Source organism: Rissa tridactyla, chromosome 1 (genome assembly GCF_028500815.1).
Source record: "Rissa tridactyla isolate bRisTri1 chromosome 1, bRisTri1.patW.cur.20221130, whole genome shotgun sequence".
NCBI lineage: Eukaryota > Metazoa > Chordata > Aves > Charadriiformes > Laridae > Rissa > Rissa tridactyla.
Window position 1 is genome coordinate 181,991,290 of NC_071466.1, and position 27,752 is coordinate 182,019,041.

The following is a 27,752-nucleotide window of genomic DNA, read 5'->3' on the forward strand; positions in this document are numbered from 1 at the left end:
AGCAACCAGGTAATCTCACAGTACAGCTTCAGTTTGGGGGATCATCTAACCAGAAAGTATAGCTATATTTTTTGAAATTAAGTACTGAAGATTCTCCTGGCCAGGAATAGATTAATAGAGATTAATGCACCTTTGACACCTGGGGAAGAAAGCAGTCATCTTGGACCATACAAATTCCTCTCGTAAGGCAGACAGGTAAACATTTTTCTACGTGTACATGCACATAAGTAAGCCCCAGCTAATGAAGGAAACTCCCTTTCTTCCACAGATGTAGAAATGAGGTGCCAAACCTTTTTATCCAGGTTTACTGTATGGCCACTGGGGGGGCAGATGACACTAAGGGAATAGCAAGCTGTTATATTTTCTTTTCAAAAGAAGGAGAGAAGTAGCATAACCCATTACTTCCACTTCACACAAGTTAGTGCTCTACTGTACACAGCTGTGAGTCTTGTAAGACATTCCTACACACCAGAGATTGGCTACCCGGCACGGAAAAAAAAAAAATAATCTTTTGGCCCCAATGATATGTAGTACAGAAATATCTACTACCATAGAATCATAGACTGGTTTGGGTTGGAAGCGACCTTAAAAATCATCTAGTTCCAACACCCCTGCCATGGGCAGGGACACCTCCCACTAGACCAGGCTGCTCAAAGCCCCATCCAGCCTGGCCTTGAACACCTCCAGGGATGAGGCATCCACAACCTCCCTGGGCAACCTGTTCCACTGCCTCACCATCCTCACAGTAAAGAATTTCTTCCTAATATCCAATCTAAATCTACCCTCCTTCAGTTTCAAACCATTACCCCTCATCCTGTCGTTACACTCCCTGATAGAGTCCCTCCATCTATTAAGTATGAAATAGTTTGAAACAGATAAAAATATATCAAGATGTAATTGACTGCGAAAAATGAACACTGCAAGGCATCCAGTCAGAAAGAAACAAAATGAAGACTGATGTAACTACTACTTTACATGCACTCTGGTTAACCATCATTCTTTCACTGTATTTTGGGTTGAAGAATAATACAAACACGAAGAAATTTGTGGGTTTCGTCCAAACAGCTGTTTTATTCAATGCAGATATTGTAAATGCTCTAGAAACAAAAAGCTTCTTCAGGAAGCTTTTGGGACATGGAGCAGATTCAAGCCCACATGATCCAAGAGGAAATGGTTAGTGACCTGCTACACCACTTAGACACATACAGGTCTATGGGGCTGGATAGGATCCACCCAAGGGTACTGAGGGAGCTGGCAGAATTGCTCACCAAGCCACTTTCCATCATTCATCATCAGTCCTGGTTAACCAGGGAGGTCACAGTTGACCAGAAATTAGCAAACATTATGCCCATCTACAAGAAGGGCTGGAAGGAGGATCCAGGGAGCTACAGGCCTGTCAGTCTGACCTCAGTGCCTCAGAAGGTTATGGAGCAGATCATCTTGAGTACCTGTATGGGACAACCAGCTGATCGGGCCTAGTCAGTATGCGTTTACAAAAAGGCAGGTCCTGCTTCACTAACCTGATCTTCTATGACACAGTGACCCACTTAGTGAATGATGGAAAGGCTGTGGATGTTGTCTATCTGGACTTTAGTAAAGCCTCTGACACCATTTCCCACAGCATTCTGCTGGAAAAATTGGCCGCTCATGGCTTGGATGAGCGCATGCTTCGCTGGGTAAAAAACTGGCTGGATGGTCAGGCCCAAAGAGTTGTGGTGAATGGAGTTAAATCCTGTTGGCAGGCGGTCACAAGTGGTGTTCCCCAGGGCTCAGTATTGGGGCCAGTTCTCTTTAGTATCTTTATCAATGATCTGGACGAGGGGATAGAGTGCACCCTCAGTAAGTTTGCAGATGACACCAAGTTGCGCAGGACTGTCGATTTGCTTGATGGAAGGAAGGCTCTACAGAGGGATCGGGACAGGCTGGATCAATGGGCCAAGGCCAATGGTATGAGGTTCAACAAGGCCAAGTGCTGGGTCCTGCACTTGAGTCACAATAACCCCACGCAATGCTACAGGCTTGGGGAAGGATAACTGGAAAGCTGCTGGCAGAAAAGGACCTGGGGGTATCGGTAAACAACAAACTGAACACGAGCTGGCAGTGTGCCCAGGTGGCCAAGAAGGCCAACAGCATCCTGGCTTGTATCAGAAATAGCATGGCCAGCAGGACTAGGGAAATTATTGTCCCCCTGTACTCGGCACTGGTGAGGCCCCACCTCGAGTACTGTGTTCAGTTTTGGGCTCCTCACTACAAGAAAGACACTGAGGTGCGCAAGCGCATCCAAAGAAGGGCAAAGACGGTGAAGGGTCTTGAGCACAACTCTGACAAGCGGCTGAGGGAAACTGGGGTTGTTTAGCCTGGAGAAAAGGAGGCTGAGGGGAGACCTTATCACTCTCTACAACTACCCTAAAAGAAGGTTGTAGCGAGGTGGGGGTCGGTCTCTTCTCTCAAGCAGCAAGCAATAGGACAAAAGGAAACAGCCTCAGGTTGCACAAGGGGAGGTTTAGATTGGATATTAGGGAAAAAATTCTCCACCAAAAGGGTTTTCAAGCATTGGAACAGGCTGCCCAGGGAAGTGGTTGAGTCTCCATCCCTGGAGGTATTTAAAAGATGTGTAGATGTGGCACTGATGGACATGATTTAATGGCGGACTTGGAAGTGTTAGGTTAACAGTTGGACTCTATGATCTTAAAGGTCTTTTCCAACCTAAACAATTCTATGATTCTAAGATTACTCTTGCAATTTAAAGGTATTACAGAGCTGCTCAAATTTCTCACAGATTTCCTATATAACCCTGACATACTAAATTGTCAGCCTTGTAGCTGACACAAGAGTTGTTTCCACAATTTTTTTTAGTGTTTGAGAAATGTCTGTACAATCTGATAATAGTGGAAAAGTCTTCTTGGTGAACCTTTCTGTTGCAAAACAAATAGCTGGCACTAAGAACAGTAAGGGTTAAAAAACAAAAGCTGAACCACTGCCTCCTAAACACATTATGGATTAAATAGGAAAGGCTTAACAGTCATGAAATAGATTCTGCAGTAACTCACGTTCACCAGATGCCAAAGCTATAAACACAGTCTTAACTTCACTATTTCCTGATTGCGACATGTAAATATATGTGCAGTTAAAGCTGTATAAATTATGACTCTAGGCAAAAGGACTGTATTTTTCTACTTTGAATATTCAATATTTAATACTAATTCTAAACACCATCTCTGACACATTACTATATACAGCACTTTTCATTACTACATAATTAGTATGATTAAGTTGGATTATTACGTCTAACAAGGCAATCTTCTTCAACCACTACTGTTCATCGTATTAGTAAGCATTTTCTGATTGTTGCAAAATATTTTGGTTTTCAGACATTTTTCCATTATAGTGAAATAACTAGTTTTAAAAGAAACAGATATTCCTCTCAAAATATAACATATTTAAACCTTTAAATTAAATCAGACTAATAAAGCATTAAGACATTAGATCAAAAACCATACAGGATCACAATATTCAAGAGCCTATCCCGTTAACTAAAAAAAACATTGCAATAGGAGGTGCTACACTGGTGAAATAGGCAGTGTAAATGAAGTAGAAATGGGATTTCTAGTTTCCCAAAATGGAACTCTAAATGGCTCAGTGCCCCAGCATATACCAGTTGTTGCAAATCACTATCTGAGCATAGACTTCTTTGTAGCTGTTGCCATAACACTTAGTCACAATATTTTTAAAGTGTTACCTGCTACTTGTGCCAATTTATCATGAAGTGCATATAAGCTGTTCATCATGAGACTTATTTCATCTTCCTAGAATTAGAAAAACACGTTAATGTTAAAACAAACATTCACAGAGATGTATTTTCTTCTATTTAGCCCAAAAATCTTTATATACCGTGGGAGGGACAACACGTTTTTTTTTTTCCACATGTACAGGTGGAAAGCTGTAGTGTTTCACACATGAACAATGACGCAAGAAATAGATTTTGAATCAAAGTATTCACAATATTGATTTTTCAGACCTTGACTGAAACTAAACTAGATCATAGCCTGGACTCCGATGGATCTGACAGTTACAGCTGGCAATTTAAAAAGTTATTCTAATACTACTGAGAGAACAGTGCAATGACACAGAAGTTTGGTGGGTTGGTTGGGGTTGTTTTGATATCTACCATGTAAAAATAAAATAGTTTTATTCTTAATAAATGTGCACTGACAGTTCATACAAGCCACACTGAAGCACCAGCTGGTCATATTCCTACATAAAATTCAAGCAAAGTAAGATTTTTGCTGTCTACCTTGAAACTACGGTAACTTAATTAAAAAACAAAACAACAAAAAAATTAACAAAAACCCCAGAAAGCTGTGGACAATATGATCTTACTGATAGTTCCTGCATATGCCACTAGTATTAAAAGATCTAATTCTCAAAACAAGCATGAATATGAAACGTCATATAATTGTTACTTAAAGGAGAGTTAAAACTTTTTTATCACAATATTGAGCAATTTCATTGAAATATATCCAGAAATATTTTATATTAGAATGAATTATTCAAAATATGAAGATGAGGAACCTGCAATTACATACAATGAGTACTAAAGGCCATTCTAAAACGTGTTTTTTGTCTGGTTTTTATGTTGGCTCTGACTCTTGTAGCAGAATCAAATGCTGAGATAAGACTAGAGCCTTTACTCAGAAAATATGCAACGAAAGTTAATTTTTCAGTTTGTGCATCTGCTGATTACACTCACATTGAAAAAGACTAAATATATTTTAATTCCCTGATGCACCAGCCCTGTCTGACATAATTTCAAAATTTCAATGCTCCAATTTTTTTCCATAAGAAAACCACTATCAAGTAACAGAATACTTCTTTCATTGATCAAACATTTGACAAATTAATCCCCATAGAAGGTATCAACCAGCATCACCTCTCCCTATTCTGCTCCTATAAAAATCATCATTGAGATTAAATTGATGTAGTTGGTACTTCCCAGGAAATTAACCAACCTTATTAACACATTTCCTGGCTGGAAAATACCGGGCATGGTAGAAGAGGAAAATCAGTCCTCTACCACACACACGACTTCACTAATAGCTACACTGAGACCGACACGTGAAACACTTTTGTGACCAAATTCTTTTTTCTTAAATTAATGGTCAGACCATGTAAAGGAAGGAACTGAACAGTATAACCTTCATAGCTAATGAACAATCAAGTATGGAGCAGGATTACTGTGGAACAATACAGAAGAAACACATAGGAAAGTAACATAAGAAACAGGTTCTTAAGCTGTCAAATCCAGTGCACAAAATGCATTCTCTCTGTACTACTGAGTCGTTCTGAAATAATCCTCAGAATTTACCCCACAAAATTCAGTTTTTTCAAAAGATTTGTTTTCTTCCCAAGTAACTAGCCAAGGCTACCTACCTAAAATATGCAATTATTCACTTTTGGAGAGAAGGAAAAAAAAAACCCACAACAAAAAACCCTACACAATTAACTTTCAATACTCGCTTATATGTGCCTAGCAAAAGCAGATCACTGTGTTTACAGATCAGGCAGAAAGACTGAAGGCCATAAGAGAGAACCACCAAAACACATGCTGAAGAACTAAGGATACTACAGATACCTTCAATAGTGACATCTCAAAAAATGGTTATCCCAATATTCCAGTTGAAAGAGTGAATTTAGGAACAAGTAACAGAATAGAATCAAAGTGAAAAAGACAAACTTTTAAATCCATTTTCTGAAGGAGGCTAACCCTTGCTCTTCTGTGGCACTAAATAAGATCCTGGGGTTTCAAGTCAATCATCTCTTACCAGCTGTCCTTTCAAGGTTGACAAAACAAATGGCAACAGTATGAGACAAACTGATAAATTCAGCCTCAAAACTTACACCACCACAACTTTTCCTCATAGCTCTACAACACAAATCATGTAACATTTTCTTAGCATACAAAGCAACCAGCATGCCACAGACAAATCGTGCAATCCTAGTTATATTGCCCAAGATGAAAAACAAAAAATTACACATTGAAGTTGCAAGAAATGCACTCATCTCATGCAAAATATTCTGAAACTGCATCCTTCTGAACAGATCTATATTGTTTTTATGCAATCATTTGACAGACTGAAAATCTCAATATTAAGTGGTTTTACTTACTGTTATTTTTTGTAATTCTTCACTGAAGGAATTCTTGACTGTCAAAAAAAAAAAAAGAAAAAAGTTCATTCATTCCAGGGTCTGAAAATACTAAAAGGTATAGCAACACTGTAGCTTTATGACAACACTGTAATCTTTAGATAAAAACAAAGAAGTCCATAATATGACAAATAACGATTAGGCACCTATTAACCTTTGACTTAATTCCGCATTTGATACTGCATTATATTAGCATTTAGGTTAAACCAGACTCCTGTAGATCTGCAAATTTCACAGCTATTTGCATGCAAACAAAACTATGCTTGCCATTTGCCAAACTTACTTTAATGACTCAATTGCATTGAAATCATAATTTGAAGCTTTTAGTGTCTAGTTTAAAAAAGTAAACCTACCTTTTTTACTAAGCAATAATCCATCCAACACAAAGTTGTAGAACTCATCAGCATTTTCTTTTGACAAGAGATGACACATTGAGAGCTCAGGTGAGAAGTGCAATATGACTAAATGACCATTCCTTCCTTTCTAAATAGAACAGTTTCCACAGCTCCTACAAGCGCATCTGTTATATTCTTCTTGGCTACAAAAATATATTCTTCATGGAAGAGAAGCTGAAGTCAGACAAGTAATTTGTGCTACGCTTCCACTTAAGACCGACCAGCTGGTAACTAAAAAGTTACCAAGGCAGGAAGCAATCACCATTAAAGCATATTGTCTTGCCTTTCTAAGACAAATTCTTGTTTCACCCGTGGTTTAAGCTTGCACAGAAATTAGCAGTTCTATGTGCCATTCATACAGAAAACGAAGCTTCTACTGACCACAGTTCACCAAGCACAAACGCAAAAGTAAGAAAGGTATCCTGGGAAACCTGACACAAAATTGAAGGTCTAGATTGTAAATGGCATTGCACTGATGTTAAAAGCGCAGATGCCAGATGCTGACCCACTTCCCCTTAATTTTGGAGGGCAAGTTTGAAGCGGGAATGACTACCTACGTGTAACAATGGTAAGGAACACATTTCTACAATTACAACCAACAAATGATGTATAAAACGGTGGGGCAATGAAGATGCTTTCTGAGTGGTGAAGAAAGCTTGACCCCCTGAAACTCTGCAAACAACCTTTTGTCCATGTGCCCAAGCTCAGGAGACAGTTAAGTGTGCTACCTACCTAACAGCAATAAGCACTTCAGCTTCCTCCGACACAGCAATCGGAAAAAAAAAAAAATTAAAAAAAAACCCCAAACCAAATAATCCACCCACAAAAAACCCCCACCCCAAAACAAAACAAACCCCCAAACCACCCAAACACAGGGATTGGTTTTCACAGACATCTGAATACTTGAATCAGATATCAGATTAATTAACACTGATAGAAGCAGAAGGTTTGTTCAAGCACTCTAGTAAACCAAGCCCTTCATGATTTCATTCGATAAGTGCAAATTCTCAGACATTGCCTACTAGATTACCGAGCTACCCAACTTTACAGAACATTCCCAGTACACTAAACTTTTAATCTAAATAGCCTAAAATAGGATTAGAGAAACACAGCCAAGGCTCTAGATGACTGCCAACCCCCCAGTTTGATCGTCAGTTATCCAGACAGGATAATTATGTAATTATGGTCTCTTCCCAAGGTCAATCTTATTGAGCATACATGAAATCTTGATTATATGGTTTTAGATTGGAGGGGGCAGGGAAGGGGAGGGGAAGGGGGTGGGGCACGAGACACAACAACGTTTAGATTTCAGTATACCTGACAAACATGTATTTTAGCACTGATGAAAGCCATGGAACAAATACAATACTTCCATGCCTGCAAAGGTGCAAACTGAAAACTGTCATCTGCAATTCTACACACGCTAGAACAGTACTGCAATTAAGTAAAGGCAATGGTGGTGGTTATACTCAGACTTTCCCAGCATCACAATCCCAGTGTAAAGTCAATCTCACATGTGAGCAACTTCATATTTGGATACATTAAAACATTGAATTTATGAAACAATCCAGATTAGATGTCAATGTCTGCCTCTCCTTCACAAATACAGTGGTTAAAAGTGACCCAAAAAAGGGACTCTCCTCCAAAACTATATGTCACAAAAATTTAATTAGCCCTTGTAACTCATTATTTTAACTCACACTATAGGACTTCCATGAAATCCCTCTGAAGTTAGCTATTTTATGGCAAGTTAACCAATAAGTGAGATACATTTTATGTAAGATGTTAATATAGTTTAGGATGCCTGATGCCTTAAGAGGCAAGTATGCTAAATGCAACCGCAGCAATTTATCAGCTGCAATGCAATTAACAACTGTTAATCAATCTGCATCTATTTACCACATAACCTTGATTAACTTGAATTAATAAGGCCACTCCTTAACTACTGCAGTAATTCCTGTTCTCAATCCACCCTTCTTTCTTTTGTCCAGGATCTAAGCTCTTACCAAATCCTCCCACCTGCTTCAGCCACAGATGCAAAGTTTTCACCTACTCCAACATGCCCAAGGTATTTTGATATATTACATCAACATCGGTTCAAAATGTTTCCTGACAGTTCTTAAAATACGTAAGTATAGTTTTAAGAATAACAAGTTCTTGTTCTACAAAACTATGCATTAATTTAATATCTAATTACTAATAGAAGAGTTTCTTATGGGAACATCTCATACTTCCAAGGCTCCTCCTCAAAAGGGGTTCAAGATCTCTACCATACAGCAACTATTACTAGCCTTGAAGCTCACATTTTTATGAACTTCAAAGAAAAAATTCTCATCTACTTATACTATGAAGCTAAAAACTATGGAGATAATTTTCTAAAACAGGAATCTCCTGACTGTCATCCCAGGGGGCCTTCTCTCCAGATTAGCCAACCAACCGACAACCACATTCACTGCCTTCAAAAAAAGGAGAGATGCAACCTGGCCACATGCGAATACTAGCTACAAGATACAAAAAAAAAAAATAAAAAAAAATAGTATTTTCATGAAAGAAAAACCTCAAAAACTTCAGAAAGGGAACCATGCCAACTCCCCCAAAATACTGTAATAGCTAAACATTCTGCTTAAAAGTTTGATACATTGGGAGAAGAGCTTTATTCCTGGCAAGGTGTAATGATGTAACGATAATAGGATTCTTCAGCCAGACATGGAAAAAACAAAAAGCAAGCACACTAAGAGACATCATTCTCCCATGAAACTTGCTTTCAGAACAGGAAGGGATATGCTATTTAAATTCCATTTTTAAGACGGGATCTTATTTAAAGATTAGTCAGCTAGTTAATCAAGAACACAACAATAAGATTACCGAAAAGGCTGCAAAAGAAGTCAAAGCAGCACAGAAATCCTGTTTTGGTTAACTGAAAAGACTACTAACAACCCTTAGAAGTAACTAGTTTACACACATAACTGTTGGGACAAGCTGTAAACGACAACTTACAGACTACTAGAATTCCTCAGAATGACAGAACTGCTCAGTCTCAGTAACAAAAAGTCACCAATACAAAGCTAAGGGTCACAGCACAGGTCCAAAGCATTCCAGCCAAAGCTGTCAACACAAATACACATATCAAGCCATCTCACAGAGATGCTCAATTTTAGGAATACAAATGCAGTCCGTGTCAACATACAAGGTTTATTTTTGCTGGCTTTCATCTTTAAAGTAACAATAAAATCACTCACCACCACCCCACCACCCCATTTTCCTCCCCAGTACATTGGTAACTATTGCAGACAGACACAGTATTTACAAGGGTTTAAAGTTCTTCAGTAAGACAGACAAGCAGGGAGCACAAAGCGGGATTTCTCCTCTTCTTCAAAGTGCGCTTTAACAGACACAAAGTTGCAGCCTAATTGCAGACATTCGTGAACACACAAGTCAGCTTTTATAGAGTCTTAATGGGACAAGTTCCAAAGACTGACATAGCTTCACAGGCAGTCGTACCTATAAAGAAGACATGCACAAATAAAAATGCCTTTGCTTAGGACACAAGTTAGAACCATATCACAAACATGGTACCAAAATAAGGGATTCAGTTACCTTCTGGTCATCAAATTATGATGCCAAAAAAGTAGCTAACGCTTCCACTACAGCTGTCTCCTAGATGCTGTGGTACATGTTACCATGTACCCTGAACAGTGTTACCATTCTTGCAGTTTCAGTATTCAATACACTTCAACAGACAACATCGAAACTGAAGTATGAAGAACAGTCACACTACGACAAACCAAGGATTCAGCTAGCCCAGAATCCTGCCTCCAGCAGTAGCAAGAAGTTTTACTCTTTTCAGAGACACCCGTCCTTAACTAGAGGGGGGAAATCAACAGAACAGTGGCAAAAACTGTGTCAGAGACCAAGAATATAAAATACGTGCTGATACTTCAACAGAATATTCTGCCGGTCGTAAAAAAATTTGTACCTCAGAAGCTTCCTGAGACAGACAGAAGTGGCAGGCTATTTCTTCTTCTAAATTATCAACTCCATTGTATTTTTCCCCTACCAATTTATCTAGTCCTACAGTAACCCCAAGCAAGCTTTTAGCTTCAAAGAGTCACAAAGAGTTCCACAACTTAAACGTGCAGGTGTGAAAAACCAGTTTCCCCGCTTACTCTGAACTTGCCACTTTTTAACTTGAGAAACTCCTCCTTGCGACAGAGGAGACAGTGAGTAATCAGATCCTATTCACCTTCTCCATAATACTCATGCCTTTACTTCATTTCCTCAGTCCTCACTCTTCCACACTCAAAGAGTCCTATTCCTCCTTGCTATGGAAGCCATACTATGCTTTTGATCGTACTACACTCTGAACCTTTCTGCAGCTCTGCTTTTTCCTTTCTGAAGTTGGGGACCAGAGTTGGACACTACTCAAAAAAATAAAGGAGCACCATAGATTATTAGTGCCATACTGATATTCTCAAATATATCCTCTCAAACATACTTTGTGCCCAATTACCTTCCTCAAAATTAGAAAATCCTACCATTGTGTTTCCTCCTTGACCACTACTGAATACAAAGCTAACATTCTTAACAGAATCAGTGTAATGCCCTAATCTATTTCTGAATATACAGATAATTTGATTTTATAAACAAAAAAGCAACTTTCCAACGCAACTTCAAGGAGCTGCTGCAAAGCCACAGCTGCAGAAACAACATGGATCCCGCTTAACCTGAAGCACTTCATTTCTCAAGGTGATGATACCAAAGCTGCTAAATATCATCCACACAAGATTCAGAGACTGTACACTGCAACACACATTTCCAAGCTAGCAATTTATGCAGAAGCAAGAATGTTTCTCCCTGCAAACAGAGAAATACTTTTCTCCTCCCCACCCACCATGTCACAAGCAGACTAATCCCAAAACAGAAGCAGTATTTTTTCAAAAATTTGTCCTGTAAAGGTGTATTCAATAAGCGGATAATGCTCTACACTAGAATATTTCTTCATCAAAAAACCCCAAAGCCATTAGCTGGATAATGTATTGTTAACAGAGAAAGTAACAATACTGGAAGCACTGCTATCCAAAATGGGCCTTTAGCCCAGCTTTTTTCTACATGACCTTTGAAACAAGTTTTAAATAATTTTACAATCCAAGTACTTTCAACATCATCTAACAGATCTGTAACTTTTTTTTTTTGGTAAATTGGGGTCAAGTACTGATTTTACCCAGTGACACACTGTGTATGTGTCTGACAATTCTAAAACATTTTCTCTTAAAGTTCCTAAACCTTAAAATGCCAGAGAAACAAACAAGTTATTACAGGAAATAAGTTATTCCAGAGCTCCATCTTTCAAACGTCTTAAATAAAATAATCCTGTCTTTATTTTCCTCTCTGCGATTACTCAACGCTCAAAACAAACGAGCAGTTTTGCATGACCTGCATCTCCAGATTGCACTAATTCAGGTAGAAACCACTTCGAATCAGTAGGTTAAATCTCTGTGCTTTGATATTAAGACACCAACTCATATACCAAGCTGAGCCATTCCTTCACTACATATCATCTTTGTTTGCTTTGGATAAAATTTTTGTATTTCTAAATCAGGACACCAATATAGTTTGAATAGTCCTTTGCCATGACAATTTTGAACAACAGCACAATCTGCCACAAGGATTAGAGAATTCTAAAAACAGATGAATCTTTCCTTAACATCAAGTCAGTTTTTCAACTGTCTCAGTTTAGAGAGCTTTTATGGATAATTTTACCCCAATATCATTTGAATTCATTCTGTTTGTGAATAGGTGATATAAGGGTTGATCATATAACCAAACTATTTCATAAGCACTTTTTTACAAAACCCTCCTCTAAAAAATTAAAACTATCATATTTGTGACAGACAGTACAGACGCATTTTATATTAGCCCTGAAAATAGCAGTCTTCGTTATTTTAGGTAAAAGGGTGGGAAATAGCAGAATTTCTCTTCAGAGTTCTCTACTGCTTCTTAAAAGCCACCTCTCCATATTTCAGCTGTATCAGCCTTTCTAGAAATGCTCAAATTACTCCTGCCTATTTAAATACTGGTTAGAATAGACCTGAATGTTTAAAGATGCTCTTGAGAGAGTCATGTAAATTTGGTCCACATTGAAGAAGAGCCTAGTGTTTTGGGAGAGCTTCTCATCAGATTACTCAGTTTCACAGGGTAAAAATATTAGTTTCGCTATAGTACTTGTATTAATGATTGCAAACCCAGAAACCTTAAGTTTTGTGCTTAAAAGATTAAAGAAAAATATTTTAATCTGTGTAGTGCCTGTAGATATCCTTGTACTGCAAAACTGAAACAGAACAGTTGGCTGTAATTCAGTTTTTAAGAATGTCACCTCTAAGTAAAAAGCCTTATAAAATAAATCCAGAACTGAAATAGTTGCCAAGACATTAGAGCTGACTTCAGAGGAAATTTTCACTATATTACTGCCACATTCACTCCATGAATTCTGCTGCCAGCTAGAATCTACTATACTAAAGTGTCTATTTCAAACAGAGCTGATACCTCAGACTAACACCTGCAAATATTAACAAAGAGACTGCCTGTCCTTCTTTCTGGTCTTCCGTTTCCTAAGTATCTCCATCAACCATAGCAAGACTCAGGGAAGAAAAAAAAAAACAACCCTACAGAACTATAGTACAGACACCACGTGTTTCAAAAGGAAGAATGTCCAACCTGCCTTTCTGTATGAAGAAAGCTTGAAAGTTCACTTTTTCTACTAGAAGAGCCTGTGAAAATAACTGTAGGCAACAGATGTAAGAACAAGTGAATGAGTCCAAACAAGAACCAATGCAGTCATACCAAGAAACAGAACAAACTTTAGAATACCAGTATGAGGGAGAAAATAATACTCCATTTTAAGTCACCAATTCCATAGACAGATGAGAAATTTAGGTAGAAGAGTGTCAGGTAGTGTTTCATACCCCTAACTCAGGAGGGTTGTGGGGAGGTGTGGTATGTCATCAGCAGTGTCAAGTGCCAGCCACCAAACACTCCCGACAACACTTCCAGCTGCTACATCCACCCAGGAACTAGTCTATCACAGAATGTAAGAGTCAGAAGGGACCTCTGGAGATCATCTAGTCCAACCCCCCTGCCAGAGCAGGGTCACCTAGAGCAGGTTGCACAGGAACGCGTCCAGGTGGGTTTTGAATGTCCCCAGAGTTGGAGACTCCACCACCTCTCTGGGCAGCCTGTGCCAGTGCTCTGCCACCCTCAAAGTAAAGAAGTTCCTCCTCATGTTTAGGTGGAACTTCCTGTGCTCAAGTTTGTGCCCATTTACCTCCTGTCCTGTCCCCGGGCACCACTGAAAAGAGCCTGGCCCCATCCTCCTGACACCCACCCTTTAAGTATTTATAAGTGTTGCTAAGGTCCCCGCTCAGTCGTCTTTTTTTCCAGACTGAAGAGACCCAAATTCCTCAGTGTTTCTTCTTAAGAGAGGTGTTCCAGTCCCCTAATCATCTTGGTAGCTCTCTGCTGCACCCTCTCCAGCAGTTCCCTGTCCCCCTTGAACCGGGGAGCCCAGAACTGGACACAGTACTCCAGGTGCGGCCTCACCAAGGCAGAGTAGAGGGGGAGGATGACCTCCCTCAACCTGCTGGCCACACTCTTCTTGATGCAGTGGCACCCCAGGATGCCACTGGCCTTTTTGGCCACAAGGGCACATTGCTGGCTCATGGTCATCCTGTTGTCCCCCAGGACTCCCAGGTCTCTTTCAGCTGAGCTGCTCTCCAGCAGGTCAGCCCCCAACCTGTCCTGGTGCATGGGGTTACTCCTCCCCGGGTGCAGCACCCTACACTTGCCCTTGTTGAATTTCATAAGGTTCCTCTCTGCCCAACTCTCCAGCCTGTCTAGGTCTCTCTGTATGGCGGCACAGCCTTCTGCTGTGTCAGCCACCTCTCCCAGCTTTGTGTCATCAGCAAACTTGCTGAGGGTGCACTCTATCCCCTCATCCAGGTCATTGATGAATATACTGAAGAGGACCGGACCCAGTACTGACCCCTGGGGAACACCACTCGTCACTGACCTCCAACTAGACTCTGTGCCCCTAATCACTACCCTCTGAGCTCTGTCTTTCAACCAGTTATCTATCCACCTTACTGTCCATTCATCAAGCCCACTTTTCCTAAGCTTCCCTATGAGGATGCTGTGGGAGACTGTGTTGAACGCCTTGCTCATCCTGGTTTTGAGCTCTGCAAACTTCTGCTATATGTGGTGGGCAGTTTTCCTTCTTCTGTTTAGCTAATATGGATAATTTTGGTAAGCTGGCTGCTGCTTCCTCTGTGAAAGCTCATCTTTCTTATGAGAAGAGACCTACTAGGAGCTACCTGTGTATGTCCTGCATAGAGTAGCTCTTTTTTTTTTTCTCCCTAGGATACACTAGTGCACCTATTTTCAGAATTTTACTGCTGTGTTCAGGCTTTGTACAGATCACTGTTCAGCAGTTCTGCTGTTCTTATTGCAGCAAGTAGTGATAGACCAACGTGTGCTGAATGATTAAAAGGGCAGAGGCACAACAGAACCCCAGTTTTAAATATGAAAAATCCCTGTGTGATCTTTACCTTGACTTTGTTGATGTCTTTGCTCCCATGACTAAGTGTCTCTTAACAGTTCTCCTGTCAGCACTCTCCTTTTGAATGTTATCTTTGGATGCTGTAAACTGTTCATACTATTGTAGTATATTACTAATACTTTGTAATTGAAGTCTATCTGGAAGAAGAGGTTATAACTGGGTATTTTTACATTGGAAACCCTTCAAGACAGGAATCCTTCCTGCTTGTGCAAGATCACAGGAGTGTTTCTGTCCAGACCAGGCCCCTTGGCAGAGTGGTGGTAGATTTAATATTTAATTGCAGACTCTCATTTATTCTTAAATTTTCTGTGTTTTAATAACACTTGTTTCATGAGTTTGCTTTCCATGTTGAACTTCAGAGTTTGAGGAAAGCAGACCACTTCCTAATTTAGCATTGAGATGCTTGTGCTGACATGTTTTCAAGATGGAGTTTCCCCTGCTTCTGAATATCTTTGGTTTTGTTTTTTATTTGTGTTCATTTATTGAAGTTGTGGATGTTTTTTGACCTTATAAAGTACAAGGAGCTAAAACATGTGGGAGGGAGCATAGAAGAATGGAGAGGAGCTGTTACAGAAGCCTGTTCCAATTCTTTTGCAAGTGAAGGTATTCTCTACCCATTGTAAAATGCTGGTAGGTGTCTGAAGTCTAATGCTTCCCCTGGCAATGTTTGCAACTGCTGATAAAAGCAGTCTTAGTGTGGGGGTTTTTTTCTTTCTTTTTCCTACATATAAACAGTAGCCTACAATGGAGAGTATGTGGGTGCAAAGAATGTAGTATTACCTAATTTTTACAATGCATAGCAAATGCACTTCTCCTGAGCCATTTTTTTTTCTAATAGAAAAAGACAGCTGTTTCTTCATTGAAATACAATATGCTTTGTAATATAATGTAAGAGTGTGTGTGTAAATTCTGTTGCTATAAAATATTTCCTTACACTAGTAGAAATAAAACTAGAGAAAAGGATAATTTATTGTAAGAATCATTTTAGCTTTCCACAAATACAGGTCATGAAAAATGATATTGTAAATAAGCTAGTAGCTTAATGTGCTCTTGCTTAAGTCTGCTCTTGTACTGAATATGCTCCACAGACATTAATGTAGACATAGAGGGGATAGAATCTGGGGGGTTGCTTGGAGAGATCTGCTTGGAGAGATCCCGTGGGCTAGGGCTCGGGAAGGCGAGGGGGCTCAAGAGAGCTGGTTGGTATTCAAACACCACTTTCTCCAAGCTCAGGATTAGTGCATCCCCAAGAGCAAGAAATCGGGCAAGGGATGCAGGAGGCCTGCATGGTTGAGCAGGGAGCTTCTGAAAAAGCTCAAGTGGAAGAAGGAAGTTTACAGTACGTGGAAGAAGGGACTGACTGCTTGGGAAGATTACAAGAATGCCACCAGAGTGTGCAGGGATGAAATGAGGAAAGCCAAGGCCTCCTTGGAATTAAACCTGGCAAGGGATGTCAAGCACAACAGGAAGGGCTTCTTCAAGTATATTGGAGGCAAAAGGAAAACTAGAGAAGTTGTGGGCCCCCTGCTGAATGAGAAAGGAGCCATGGTGACGGAGGATGTGGAGAAGGTAGAGTTACTGAATGCCTTCTTTGCTTCAGTCTTTACTGCTTGGCCCAGCCCTCAGGAGTCCCAGACTTTGGAGAAAGAGGAAGACTTCCCCTTGGTTGAGGAGGATCAAGTGAGGGATCAATTAGGTATCCGCAAGTCCAAGGGTCCCAATGGGACGCACCCAAGACTGCTGAGGGAGCTGGCGGAAGTCATTGCTGGGCCGCTCTCCATCATCTTCGAAAGATCCTGGATAGCAGGCAAGGTGCCTGACAACTGGAGGAAAGCCAATGTCACTCCAGCCTTCAAAAAGGGCAAGAAGGAGGACCTGAGGAACTACAGGCCGGTCAGGCTCACCTCCATCCCTGGAAAGATGATGGAACAGCTCATTCTGGGTGTCATCTCAAAGCATGTAGAGGAAAAAAAGCTATCAGAAGTACTCAACATGGATTCACCAAGGGGAAATCAGGTCTGACTAATCTGATAGCTTTCTATGATGGAATGACTGGATGCATAGATGAGGGGTGGGCGGTGGATGTTGTCTACCTTGACTTCAGCAAGGTATTCGACACGGTCTCCCACAGCATCCTCATAGGGAAGCTTAGGAAAAGTGGGCTTGATGAATGGACAGTAAGGTGGATAGATAACTGGTTGAAAGACAGAGCTCAGAGGGTAGTGATTAGGGGCACAGAGTCTAGTTGGAGGTCAGTGACGAGTGGTGTTCCCCAGGGGTCAGTACTGGGTCCAGTCCTCTTCAGTATATTCATCAATGACCTGGATGAGGGGATAGAGTGCACCCTCAGCAAGTTTGCTGATGACACAAAGCTGGGAGAGGTGGCTGACACAGCAGAAGGCTGTGCCGCCATACAGAGAGACCTAGACAGGCTGGAGAGTTGGGCAAAGAGGAACCTTATGAAATTCAACAAGGGCAAGCGTAGGGTGCTGCACCCGGGGAGGAGTAACCCCATGCACCAGGACAGGTTGGGGGCTGACCTGCTGGAGAGCAGCTCAGCTGAAAGAGACCTGGGAGTCCTGGGGGACAACAGGATGACCATGAGCCAGCAATGTGCCCTTGTGGCCAAAAAGGCCAGTGGCATCCTGGGGTGCCACTGCATCAAGAAGAGTGTGGCCAGCAGGTCGAGGGAGGTCATCCTCCCCCTCTACTCTGCCTTGGTGAGGCCACATCTGGAGTACTGTGTCCAGTTCTGGGCTCCCCGGTTCAAGGGGGACAGGGAACTGCTGGAGAGGGTGCAGCAGAGAGCTACCAAGATGATTAGGGGACTGGAACACCTCTCTTAAGAAGAAACACTGAGGAATTTGGGTCTCTTCAGTCTGGAAAGAAGACGACTGAGCGGGGACCTTAGCAACACTTACAAATACTTAAAGGGTGGGTGTCAGGAGGATGGGGCCAGGCTCTTTTCAGTGGTGCCCGGGGACAGGACAAGAGGTAAATGGGCACAAACTTGAGCACAGGAAGTTCCACCTAAACATGAGGAGGAACTTCTTTACTTTGAGGGTGGCAGAGCACTGGCACAGGCTGCCCAGAGAGGTGGTGGAGTCTCCAACTCTGGGGACATTCAAAACCCACCTGGACGCGTTCCTGTGCAACCTGCTCTAGGTGACCCTGCTCTGGCAGGGGGGTTGGACTAGATGATCTCCAGAGGTCCCTTCCAACTCTATGATTCTATGAGCTCAGCAGTAAGACATAGCACCACCTGACTGGAAATTAATAAAAGTAGGCAATATTCAGTAACTTCCATTTTTATTCAGCTGGACTAAGACTCTAAAGAGTTGGGTAACCTTCCAGGCTGTCTACCATACCAGCTGCACTTGTTCGATAGCATAAACTGTCTGGTTCAAATAAAAATTATCTGAAGGAACAACTGGACTACCACACAGCCATACATCACCATTGTCCTTATATATATACACACATACCTTGCCATTGGCTCCTATACTCAGCTGAAGAGTCTGCTTGAACTAAGACTTTCAATATTGTTATCACAATTGTTTATTAATTAAACAGGTTACACCTATTAGTTAAAGGGTTGCATCATCATCTCATGGATTAACCTGATGAATCTTCTAGTAGTACTGTGTGCACTTCCCTTATCCAGGTGGATCTAGAGAGGAGAAAGAACCTGTCTTGGCAAGGAACTCATCTGCCACACAGAAACAGCAAAAAAAGGGGATGGAAAGGAAGAAGTGACTCTCACTGAGATCTCAAACACTGCGGAGAACAAAACCTTACCACACCACTGGCTATTTGTAGATACACGAGAACTCTCTAGTATGTAAGTCACTACACAGTAGTATGAAGCTAAGTGCTTAAACTATAAAACGAAGTTTACAAAACAAGATCTTAACTTTCCTTCCTCAAACTATTTCTCATGCTTAAGGAAGCATAGCTGAACATGTAGTCTGATGCCGTCTGATGCCAAGGTTTGTTTAAGAAGCTCAGTACGTTCCCATCCCCTGAATGTCAAAGAACATCACATGCCAATTCATTCCCTTCCAGAAGGGACAGGCAGACCCTCTGTGGCCTTTGGTCCCCAAATCACCAGACAGCTCCTTCCCAGGGCTGCTACTTTCATGTGATTTCCCTTGAGTGTGCTCTCCCTCCAGAGGAATGATTTTAATACTATGCATCCTACACAGCAGAACAACACAAGTCTGGATTTAATATCCCATTGGGGTTTTTTGCCCCCCTACTTCATGTGCACTTGTACTCAATCTGCACATTTTTTAGTTCATAAGCAGCACCTTTATATGAAGGTCAAGAGAAAAAAACGTATTAAAAGTTATAAATCAAAAAAATACATTAGCCACTGCATTGTCCAATTCCAAAATACACAGACACATTAGTGCTCAATGTGAACAAGCTAAAAAATGTCTACAGTGTTTCTGCAAGGAGTACCTTTGATGGAAGTCAAACTTAAGCGACACTGGTCATAATACACCTAGGATCACCAAGTCAGACTGTATATATACACCTGCCCATTCTGAATGAGTGAGCTCTCAGGAGTACTTAGGTTGGCATTTCCGGCTTTCAGTGAGAAACGAAAAACTACAAAAGACTCGGTACAGACAGTACAACAGCATGGCACTTTCAGTTGTTCTCAACACTCCATTTTTTTCTGAGTTTATATCAAAATGAACATGTTTGCTATTATATAAAGTACCCAAACATGAACATATCCTTTAGATATGTTCTCAGGTGCCCTATTTCCCACAGCGATTTAGGAACATCTTTGTCCAAAACTGCTTTTGGATAAGCAGTACTTCACATGCTTTCACATAAGAGAAACAAAACCCAAAAGAGAGACTAGTTCCTTCTCCAGAAAGAGATCTCCATCTCTAACCTCGTTATCTTAGCTAGGCAAAGTCTTTCCAGGACAGCATAAAGTCCCTTTGACAGCAACAAAAAAAAGAAGAAAAAAAAAAAAAGGGCCTTTTCAACCTTTTCCTTGAAGTTCACTATACCTCTCACCTACAGCAGCTTCCTTGGATCATACATCAGGTGCAAAACAATACAGAAACAGACTAGGATGAATCTGACATCATATTCTCCTTTTCAAGATCCCACCAAGGAATTTCATAAGTCATTTTCTCTTATTTACAAAGTAACAGTAAACTCTTTCCAAGGAATTTGCAAGAATGAGAAACAGCACAAGCAAGACTGGCCCTTCCCCAATAATTCAGTTTGACTGTGGATTTCCATGGTCTGAAAGAGGCCTTTCAGGGGTTTGTCACACATGCACCACCCAATCTGTCACTCAACAAAATTAACAAATACTCTCTTTGGTTGTCTGAAGCATGACACCTGAAAAAGAACAAACAGCCCACTGAAGTTTTAGATATAGGTCAAATGCCAGAGATGAGCAGAAAATTTCATGATGAATGTTTTACCATTTACCAGAAAACATCCTGGGAATTAAAGAAACAACAGCAAACCACCATAACCAAGAGCTGTCTCAGGCAACGCTAACAAAAAAAAAAAAAAGTCACACTTCTGCCTTCTGATATTTGAAACTCCCCATTCATAGTAAATGCTCCATTGCTCAATATCTATTGACAGGTTTCAGATTAGTTCTAGCTGGACTTCTGTTCTCTATGACCAACAATATCCACACACAAAAATTTGTTTGATGAAGTTGTGCTCTGCGATATGGACATACTAGACATGAGGGGCTCATGTTGTGCAGCTTGATGATACTGAACAGACACTGGGATAAGTATTACTGAATGAGTGTGCTGGGGAATGTTTTATTGTATAATGATGAGTATTGAGCGGACAGATGGTTAAGGTGAGTGGCTTTGATACACAGCCTATTGAAAATACCCAAAGACTAACATAAGCAGTTATGAAGTCAGCGGACAGCCTGAAGCTTCTCCAACAAGCAACTCAGAGATTTAACTGACCTTCAAAGAAATACTTTTCTGTGGAGAAAAGGAAAATTAAGATCTAGTCTGGAATAACACTACACTTATCCAACTCATCCCAGCAGTCCTCTTGTGATGAAGTTGTGTTCAGTTGACTGCATAGCCAGGATGGGCTGATGTTGCACTTACCCAAGATGCTGTGAGTCCCAAGTATAAAAGTTTCTCGTACTTTTTCAATAAAGAAAAGGTTAAGGGGATGTGACCTGTATATACAGTCTGTAGTAAGACTTAAGTGAATAAAGGCAGTATGAAGGAAGCTTTAATTTGTACATTAATTTTTTTTAACAAGCCATCTTCCAATTTTTAAGTAAACAGCCTTCTAAGACAGGAAAAACTGACCTAGGAATTGGCCTACAACCCTTCATTTGTTAACAGACCTATTTCTTACTTATCTGGCACAGCATCACTAGAATTCAATGGATCTTGTAGACTACTTCATAAGTTTTAATGCCACTTAATTCAATGTTAGACCTTTCTTTTTAAGCCCCCACCTTTTCTCCTCCCCACATTAAAGAGCCTTTGATATCAATTCAGTCTGTCACTCAAGGCTCATTTAAAGTAGCTAAAGGAATTTAGGACTCTAAAAAGGCAGCTTTAATCAAGATACCTGTGTTACAATATGACCCTCAGTAAGCAGAAAATTTGATCCTTTCCTCTGCAAAAAGAATTCATCCGTGCAAACACCAGACATAACAGCACGTCTCCTCCAACAAACTAGGCCCAACAGGCACACCACATTTGCCCATTTCAAATTTAGCATGCATCCACACTCACTTGGTCCTGACCCTCTCACTCTCCACTGAAGACTGTAAAGACACAGCAGAACAGAAAGACAGAACTGAATTGCACTGTGGAAAGTACAGCACAGTAGCAGGAAAGAGGCGACAATGATAAGGATACTGGAGAAAAGGAGACACCAAAAACAAAGTACAGCAGTTTGAGGACATACTATTTTTCATAATTACAAACAGTACCTCTTGGTGAAGACAGATTTCTTATTCATGCCATGGTGTGCTCAAGTAATCTAAGTATACTTGATTCAATCTTCCATCTCCTTTACCTACATTTCCCTTCAACTCCCACAGCTGGGCTGAGCAACTTACTGAATGGCCAGACTTCTACAGAATCCCTGAAGTTTCTACAACAGAATGCTAGCAACACCTCAGACTAGAGATGTGTGAACCCAAAGCCTTCATTTGCCCGTATCGAAAAACTGTACAAATAGTGAAACAACATTCAAGCGGTGTCTCATCTGACCAGTCAGCTGTACAAAGAGGCCATACCTGCATGGAGTCAAAGCAATGTAAACATGGAAAAGTTGCAACTAGATCTGCTTTGAGATCCTAGATCACCCTTAATTTTCTCACATCAGAACCCAAATTTTCTTTTGGGAAAACTACCACGGCACTATGGAATGAAGTGCAAGCTTTTGGTTAGTTTTTGACAGCTAGTGAAAACAGATCCTGCCAGAGCTCTTCTGCAACCCTGATCCCCCAGCCAAGTAATTTTAGTTCTGATTTCTCATGACTTACTTCACAAAAAAGCATAGCTTACAACAGTAATGTTGAAAAAGTGTCATTGTAAGAATATCTAAAGTCAAGGCATATGGAAAGTTTTGTGCACATCTGCAAACAGCAGCAAATTTAAGGTATGAATGCTAAGTTAGTTCTAAATATTCTGAACAAAGTATCAAACACCATTATCTCCTTAGAAAACAGACCCAAGTTGCACCATTTTTGTTTCAAATATGGATGAGTAATTTCCATATTTATACTACTGATCTGCTGCAAAGGTAAACAGACTGTTTATTATCTTCTAGGCACTATGTGCAATTATTTGGACTTGCCTAGGTTCAAGTCTTGGACAAATTTGTTCCTCATTTTTAAGAGTTATTGCTGATATACCATAAGGAAGACTAGAGTTTTAAAGTGTCAAAAATCCTAAGGAAATATAATTATTCTGTCTGGCTTTACCTTATGAAGGCAGCCTAGGGTTTTTCTGATCTACTGATCTTGATCCAAAACTCAACAAACCACAAAAAATCAGCTAAAAGAGAGCTTAGTTAGTCTTTAAGATACACATCAGGATTTTCTTTTGTATCACCTAGAAGAGAAATAATTGCTAACTAGTGTTTAAAGCAATACACAAAGTGAAACAGAGCTATATGCTAATATGTCAATAAAAGAAGTTGTTATATTGTCAAATACAAGTCAGAGTATTGCTTGCAAAGAACAAGCAACATTAATAGCCACACAACACAGGAACTCTCCCCATCTTTTAATTAATATTGCTTCCTCCCTTTACTATCTTCTCTTCTACAAATATTTCGTATCCTATATTCATTTTCTTTCATTGAAGCCAACACTGTCAAGACAATAAACTCTTCCGAGAAGGTGATCTTAGAAGGCCAGCAGATTTGTAACAGTTATCTGTGAAATATCACAGCACTTTAATAGTAATTTGCAGGTCTGTGAGCGTAACAGTCATCTTCTCATCTTTTATACAGCAAGTCTAACTTCTTAAAAATTAAATTCCTTGCATAAAAATTTCATAGACGTTTTAATGCCTGAGAGATTTAGAAGCCGAGAACAAAGGAACAATAATGGAACAGAATTAAACTCTTATAATTGTGATTTGAGTAAGCTTCCACTTGAAATATATGCAACGGATAAGTCTCCCTGAAGTAAAAAAAACACGAGTTGTAACAAATATAGTAAGGATTATCCGCCTAGCAGTTGTTTTGTAACAAGTGTCATAGAAAGACCAAAATTACTAGCAAGTTATGTCACTTTGAAAAGCCTCTCCTAATAAAAGCATAAGATACTAAACAAGACCTACCTGAAAGTTTCAAGATTACATTTTTTGTTGTTGTTTTGCTACATCAACCACTTCCAGGGCAAAGTACTGGAGCAGAAGCAGTGAGAGTAACTTAAATGCAACCTATTTCAGATTACAACCTTAAACAGCACCTGTACTAGTGCCCTCATCTTTCAGAAAGCAAACCAGACCTGAAAGCAACCTCTACTGATCTGACATCATTATCAACTTTCCATGAAAAATAATTTTAGAACTAACTCCCAGGAGCAGCCACTTGAGATACTCAGAGTAACATCACAAAACAAAACCAAAGAAGCTGGGAGAGATACACAACTCTTCAGGGTTTGAAGAGCCCTAGGGAAGTAGAAAGAAGTCAAATCTACTATCTTCCTGACAAAATACTAAGCTGGCTTGGCAAGAAGTTGATACAATTCCATGGTATTTTGAGAGCAGGTGCAAGGAAAACATGCTTTACAGCAAGAGCCCGCATGCATGAGGTTACTAGCAGCAAGCCCAAACTGATCTTTTTCACATACAACACTGTCAGAGAGAGCAAGCACAATAGGTGCTTATGCATTAGTTGGTCTTTCATGTAAGGTTAAGGAGCAGTTTAATTTCAATGGTTTAAGATGCTTTAGGAAAAGTCCCATAGATATTTATCTGGATTTTAGACAGCTAAATGCATAAAAGCCTTACCTCGAGTGACTATATGTAGGTTAGATACAGAAGAATTAGCCCAATTCTGATTCGTCTTTGAACATTTTATGCCACATATGCAAAAACCTAAAGCACTTCATAGCTATTTTAGAGCTCTGAATAAATCATTTGAACATTATGCATGGTATAACTGATATTACTCTTCTGAAGTTTCCTGTTTACCACTTCTCATCTATATTATTTTATCTGGCCTAAATTCAACCCCATCATCTAGCTTTAAGCCTCTCCCATTACACGTACCTCCTCTGTTCTTCAGATGATAGCCTGACAAATATTGCAAGTGCTGATATTGGGTGTACTTGGTGATAAATACTTTTCAATGTCACACACATAACACTACTTTATTTTGATTGAATTTCATTTTAGGTAATGAACAATTAAGACAACCAATGTTAAGGTCATTGTGCATCATTCCCTGCAAAGTTAAAACAAGAAGTCACCCAAATATCCAAATAACTTCTTTGTTTTCTCACAGTAATGATGGTAATTACGGACACGGGTATAGTGCAACTCCACTGAATCCTAAAGCCTTTTATGATAATAGTTTGAAGTTGAAAATAACTGAGTTTTTCCACAATCAAATCACTCTCAGCCAACGGAATCTTACCTACAGCCATCTAAAAGACAGAAAAAGCTCTGTGTCCAATCACTTAACGGAAATGTTGTTTCTTGAGATACACCATTATTTTTTAATAAAAAATGTATGAATCAGCTCTGCTTCTATGAAGAAAACAGACAATACACCCACATAAGCATTTAAGAGCCAAGGGACTCACTTAGATGATGTTTAAGCTTAGGGAAGCACCTAAGAGATGATAGGTTTCTTTCCCTTCCCAGTAGCAGTCTTTATTGGCCTGTCTTGTCTGTTCTTGCCTGTTCTACAGACCTACCATATTTTCATTTCTGATGCCCATTTGAGGAAGAAGAATTTAGTGACCACGTGCTGAGCATATGGGCAAGGTAATTCCCTTCTCATTCCCACATTACTTAAAAGCAGCAGCATGCTCCTCTTCCTATCAAAGGAGCTAGCCACAAAACCTGCTGTTTGCTTCTTCCCCCTGTTCCCATTTGTTACTTTGCAAAGCCTGGGGCTGTGAGGAAGGAGGACAGATGAAACGCGAGTGCCACTGCCAGAACAATTCTTCAGAAAAGCCACTTTCAGGAGTTCCACTGAAAATGGAACGAATAAGAACAGGCCAAGAACTGGCTTAATTGAACTACCAAGCAACACTGGGCTACCAGAACTTTGGCTGGGCAGCCCAACCTAAGCAAAAGGGCAGAAGAGAACAATTTTCCCTGTGTATCAGTTCCAAGTGGGTTAACTTTTTAAGAGCAATATGCTCAGAGTGACCCCACATGCTCTATAGGAAAGTTCACACATTCAAAAAGTTTTCTTCCAAGATAAAAAGTTCAGAGTAGATTTCTTTTCACAGTATTATTGCTATCTGCATATCTGAGACATTCACCTTTATCAATCAGCACAGCAGGCGAGTTTGAACTCAACCAGTCAGAAAGTTTGTAACAATAGGCTGAAACACCTTCTCCCCTATTAAAATAATCAGATTTCTAGACTAGGGGAAACAAACCAAACCATCTAATACACATTAGTAGAATTATACAGCTTATCAGTACCTAAGAAAATTTATATGTCTCTAGCAGTTATGGCCCGAAGTTAACCACAGAATATGAGTAGTCCCAATCGTCACACTACACTGTATCTAATTTTAGGCCACCTGCATATGTTCACCACCTTCCCAAAAAACAAGACTGAGCAGTAGTTAGAAGCCACGTGGACACCAATGAAACCATTGCAAAAGCTTAAGTCCTTAATGCTACTGTCCTTCCTAAACACCACATCCTTTACTCTCCCAGCCAAAGAGCTCACAACAGAATTAAGAACAAGTCTGCTATCATAACATAATGAATAGCATTCAAAAGGGTGAAAGAAGAAAAAAAAAAAAAAAAGCAAAACCAAAAAACAGCCCACACTGCTATTTCTGCCCTGTAACATCTAGCAGATCCCAATCTAACAGTGGGATCACTCCTTACAAGGCACTGTATATGCGCCTACACGAGTATATAAATCCTCTACTATCTGCACAAAGAAATACATGCATGCACACACACCCCACACGCCTTCCTCAATCATTTCAAGAAAAATGCAAGTCCACAAGAACCTTTTAACGCTCTCACATCCCAAAACTAGCTTTTTGCATAATTTTTCCTAATGAGAAATTAAGACAGCAACAGCATGATTTTTCTTTCTGATGTTAGAATCTCCTCTGTCCATTTCAGAGCAGACAAGAATTGAATTAGCATGAATCACCACCCTTAGGTGGTACGTTTCCATTTTCGTATGCTTTGTGAATAGAAAATGGTAGTTTCTAAATCCATTCCAAGAAGCTACTTTCACATATTAAAGAAGCTCCCAAGTAATTCAGGATTTGAAGAAAAAGAATGCTCTGAAATTCAAACTAAAGCACAACAGTATTTCATGTATAAACATACTCTCAGCTAAATTTAGAACAAAAGCACTTATTAGAAAACAATACACAACAGGTTTAGCACTCACTGCAAAGTTTGTTGTAGTGCTTAACATCATCCCTTTCAAGCCTCTACACATAAATGAAAACGACCTGCTTTATTACCCAACAACTACAGTCAAATCTTAGCCCTGCAGAAATCCTAGATATCTAAATGTGCATGATTACTTCTGTGAGATTAGCATAAAGCCTCACTTCGTCAATTCTCTAACTATGTATCTGCTATATTGAACAAAACACATAAAATTGCTTTGTCAAGAAAACGTGCTAGAAAACAAGGTATCAACAAATTACAGCAGGTAATGACAGGATTTGAGTTCATCCTCAAATGTTTTGCAAGCCTATTATACCAGCTTGCAAGGTATATACTTAAGGAAAGACAGATTCTCTGTTCTCCATCCTACACAGAAAGATTATACCAAGGTGGAACCCAGAACTGCTCAGTAAGGGAGGTCTGGGAACACAAAGGTGAATT

The 27,752-nt window shown here is 40.0% G+C and overlaps 1 protein-coding gene across 2 annotated transcripts in view; it reads right to left on the bottom strand.

Annotated features, from left to right (window-relative positions):
- Positions 1–27,752, bottom strand: part of LEMD3 (LEM domain containing 3) — a 53,604-nt gene that overhangs the window by 24,139 nt on the left and 1,713 nt on the right. For both annotated transcript variants that reach the window (XR_008464874.1, XM_054191540.1), the window contains exons 2-3: positions 6,166–6,203; positions 3,740–3,806 (exon numbers count right to left, since the gene is read on the bottom strand). Coding sequence is in view for 1 of the 2 variants with exons in the window: in XM_054191540.1 (XP_054047515.1) it covers positions 3,740–3,806; positions 6,166–6,203 (105 nt within the window). In the remaining variant the exon portion in view is untranslated. The remainder of the gene's footprint in view (positions 1–3,739; positions 3,807–6,165; positions 6,204–27,752) is intronic.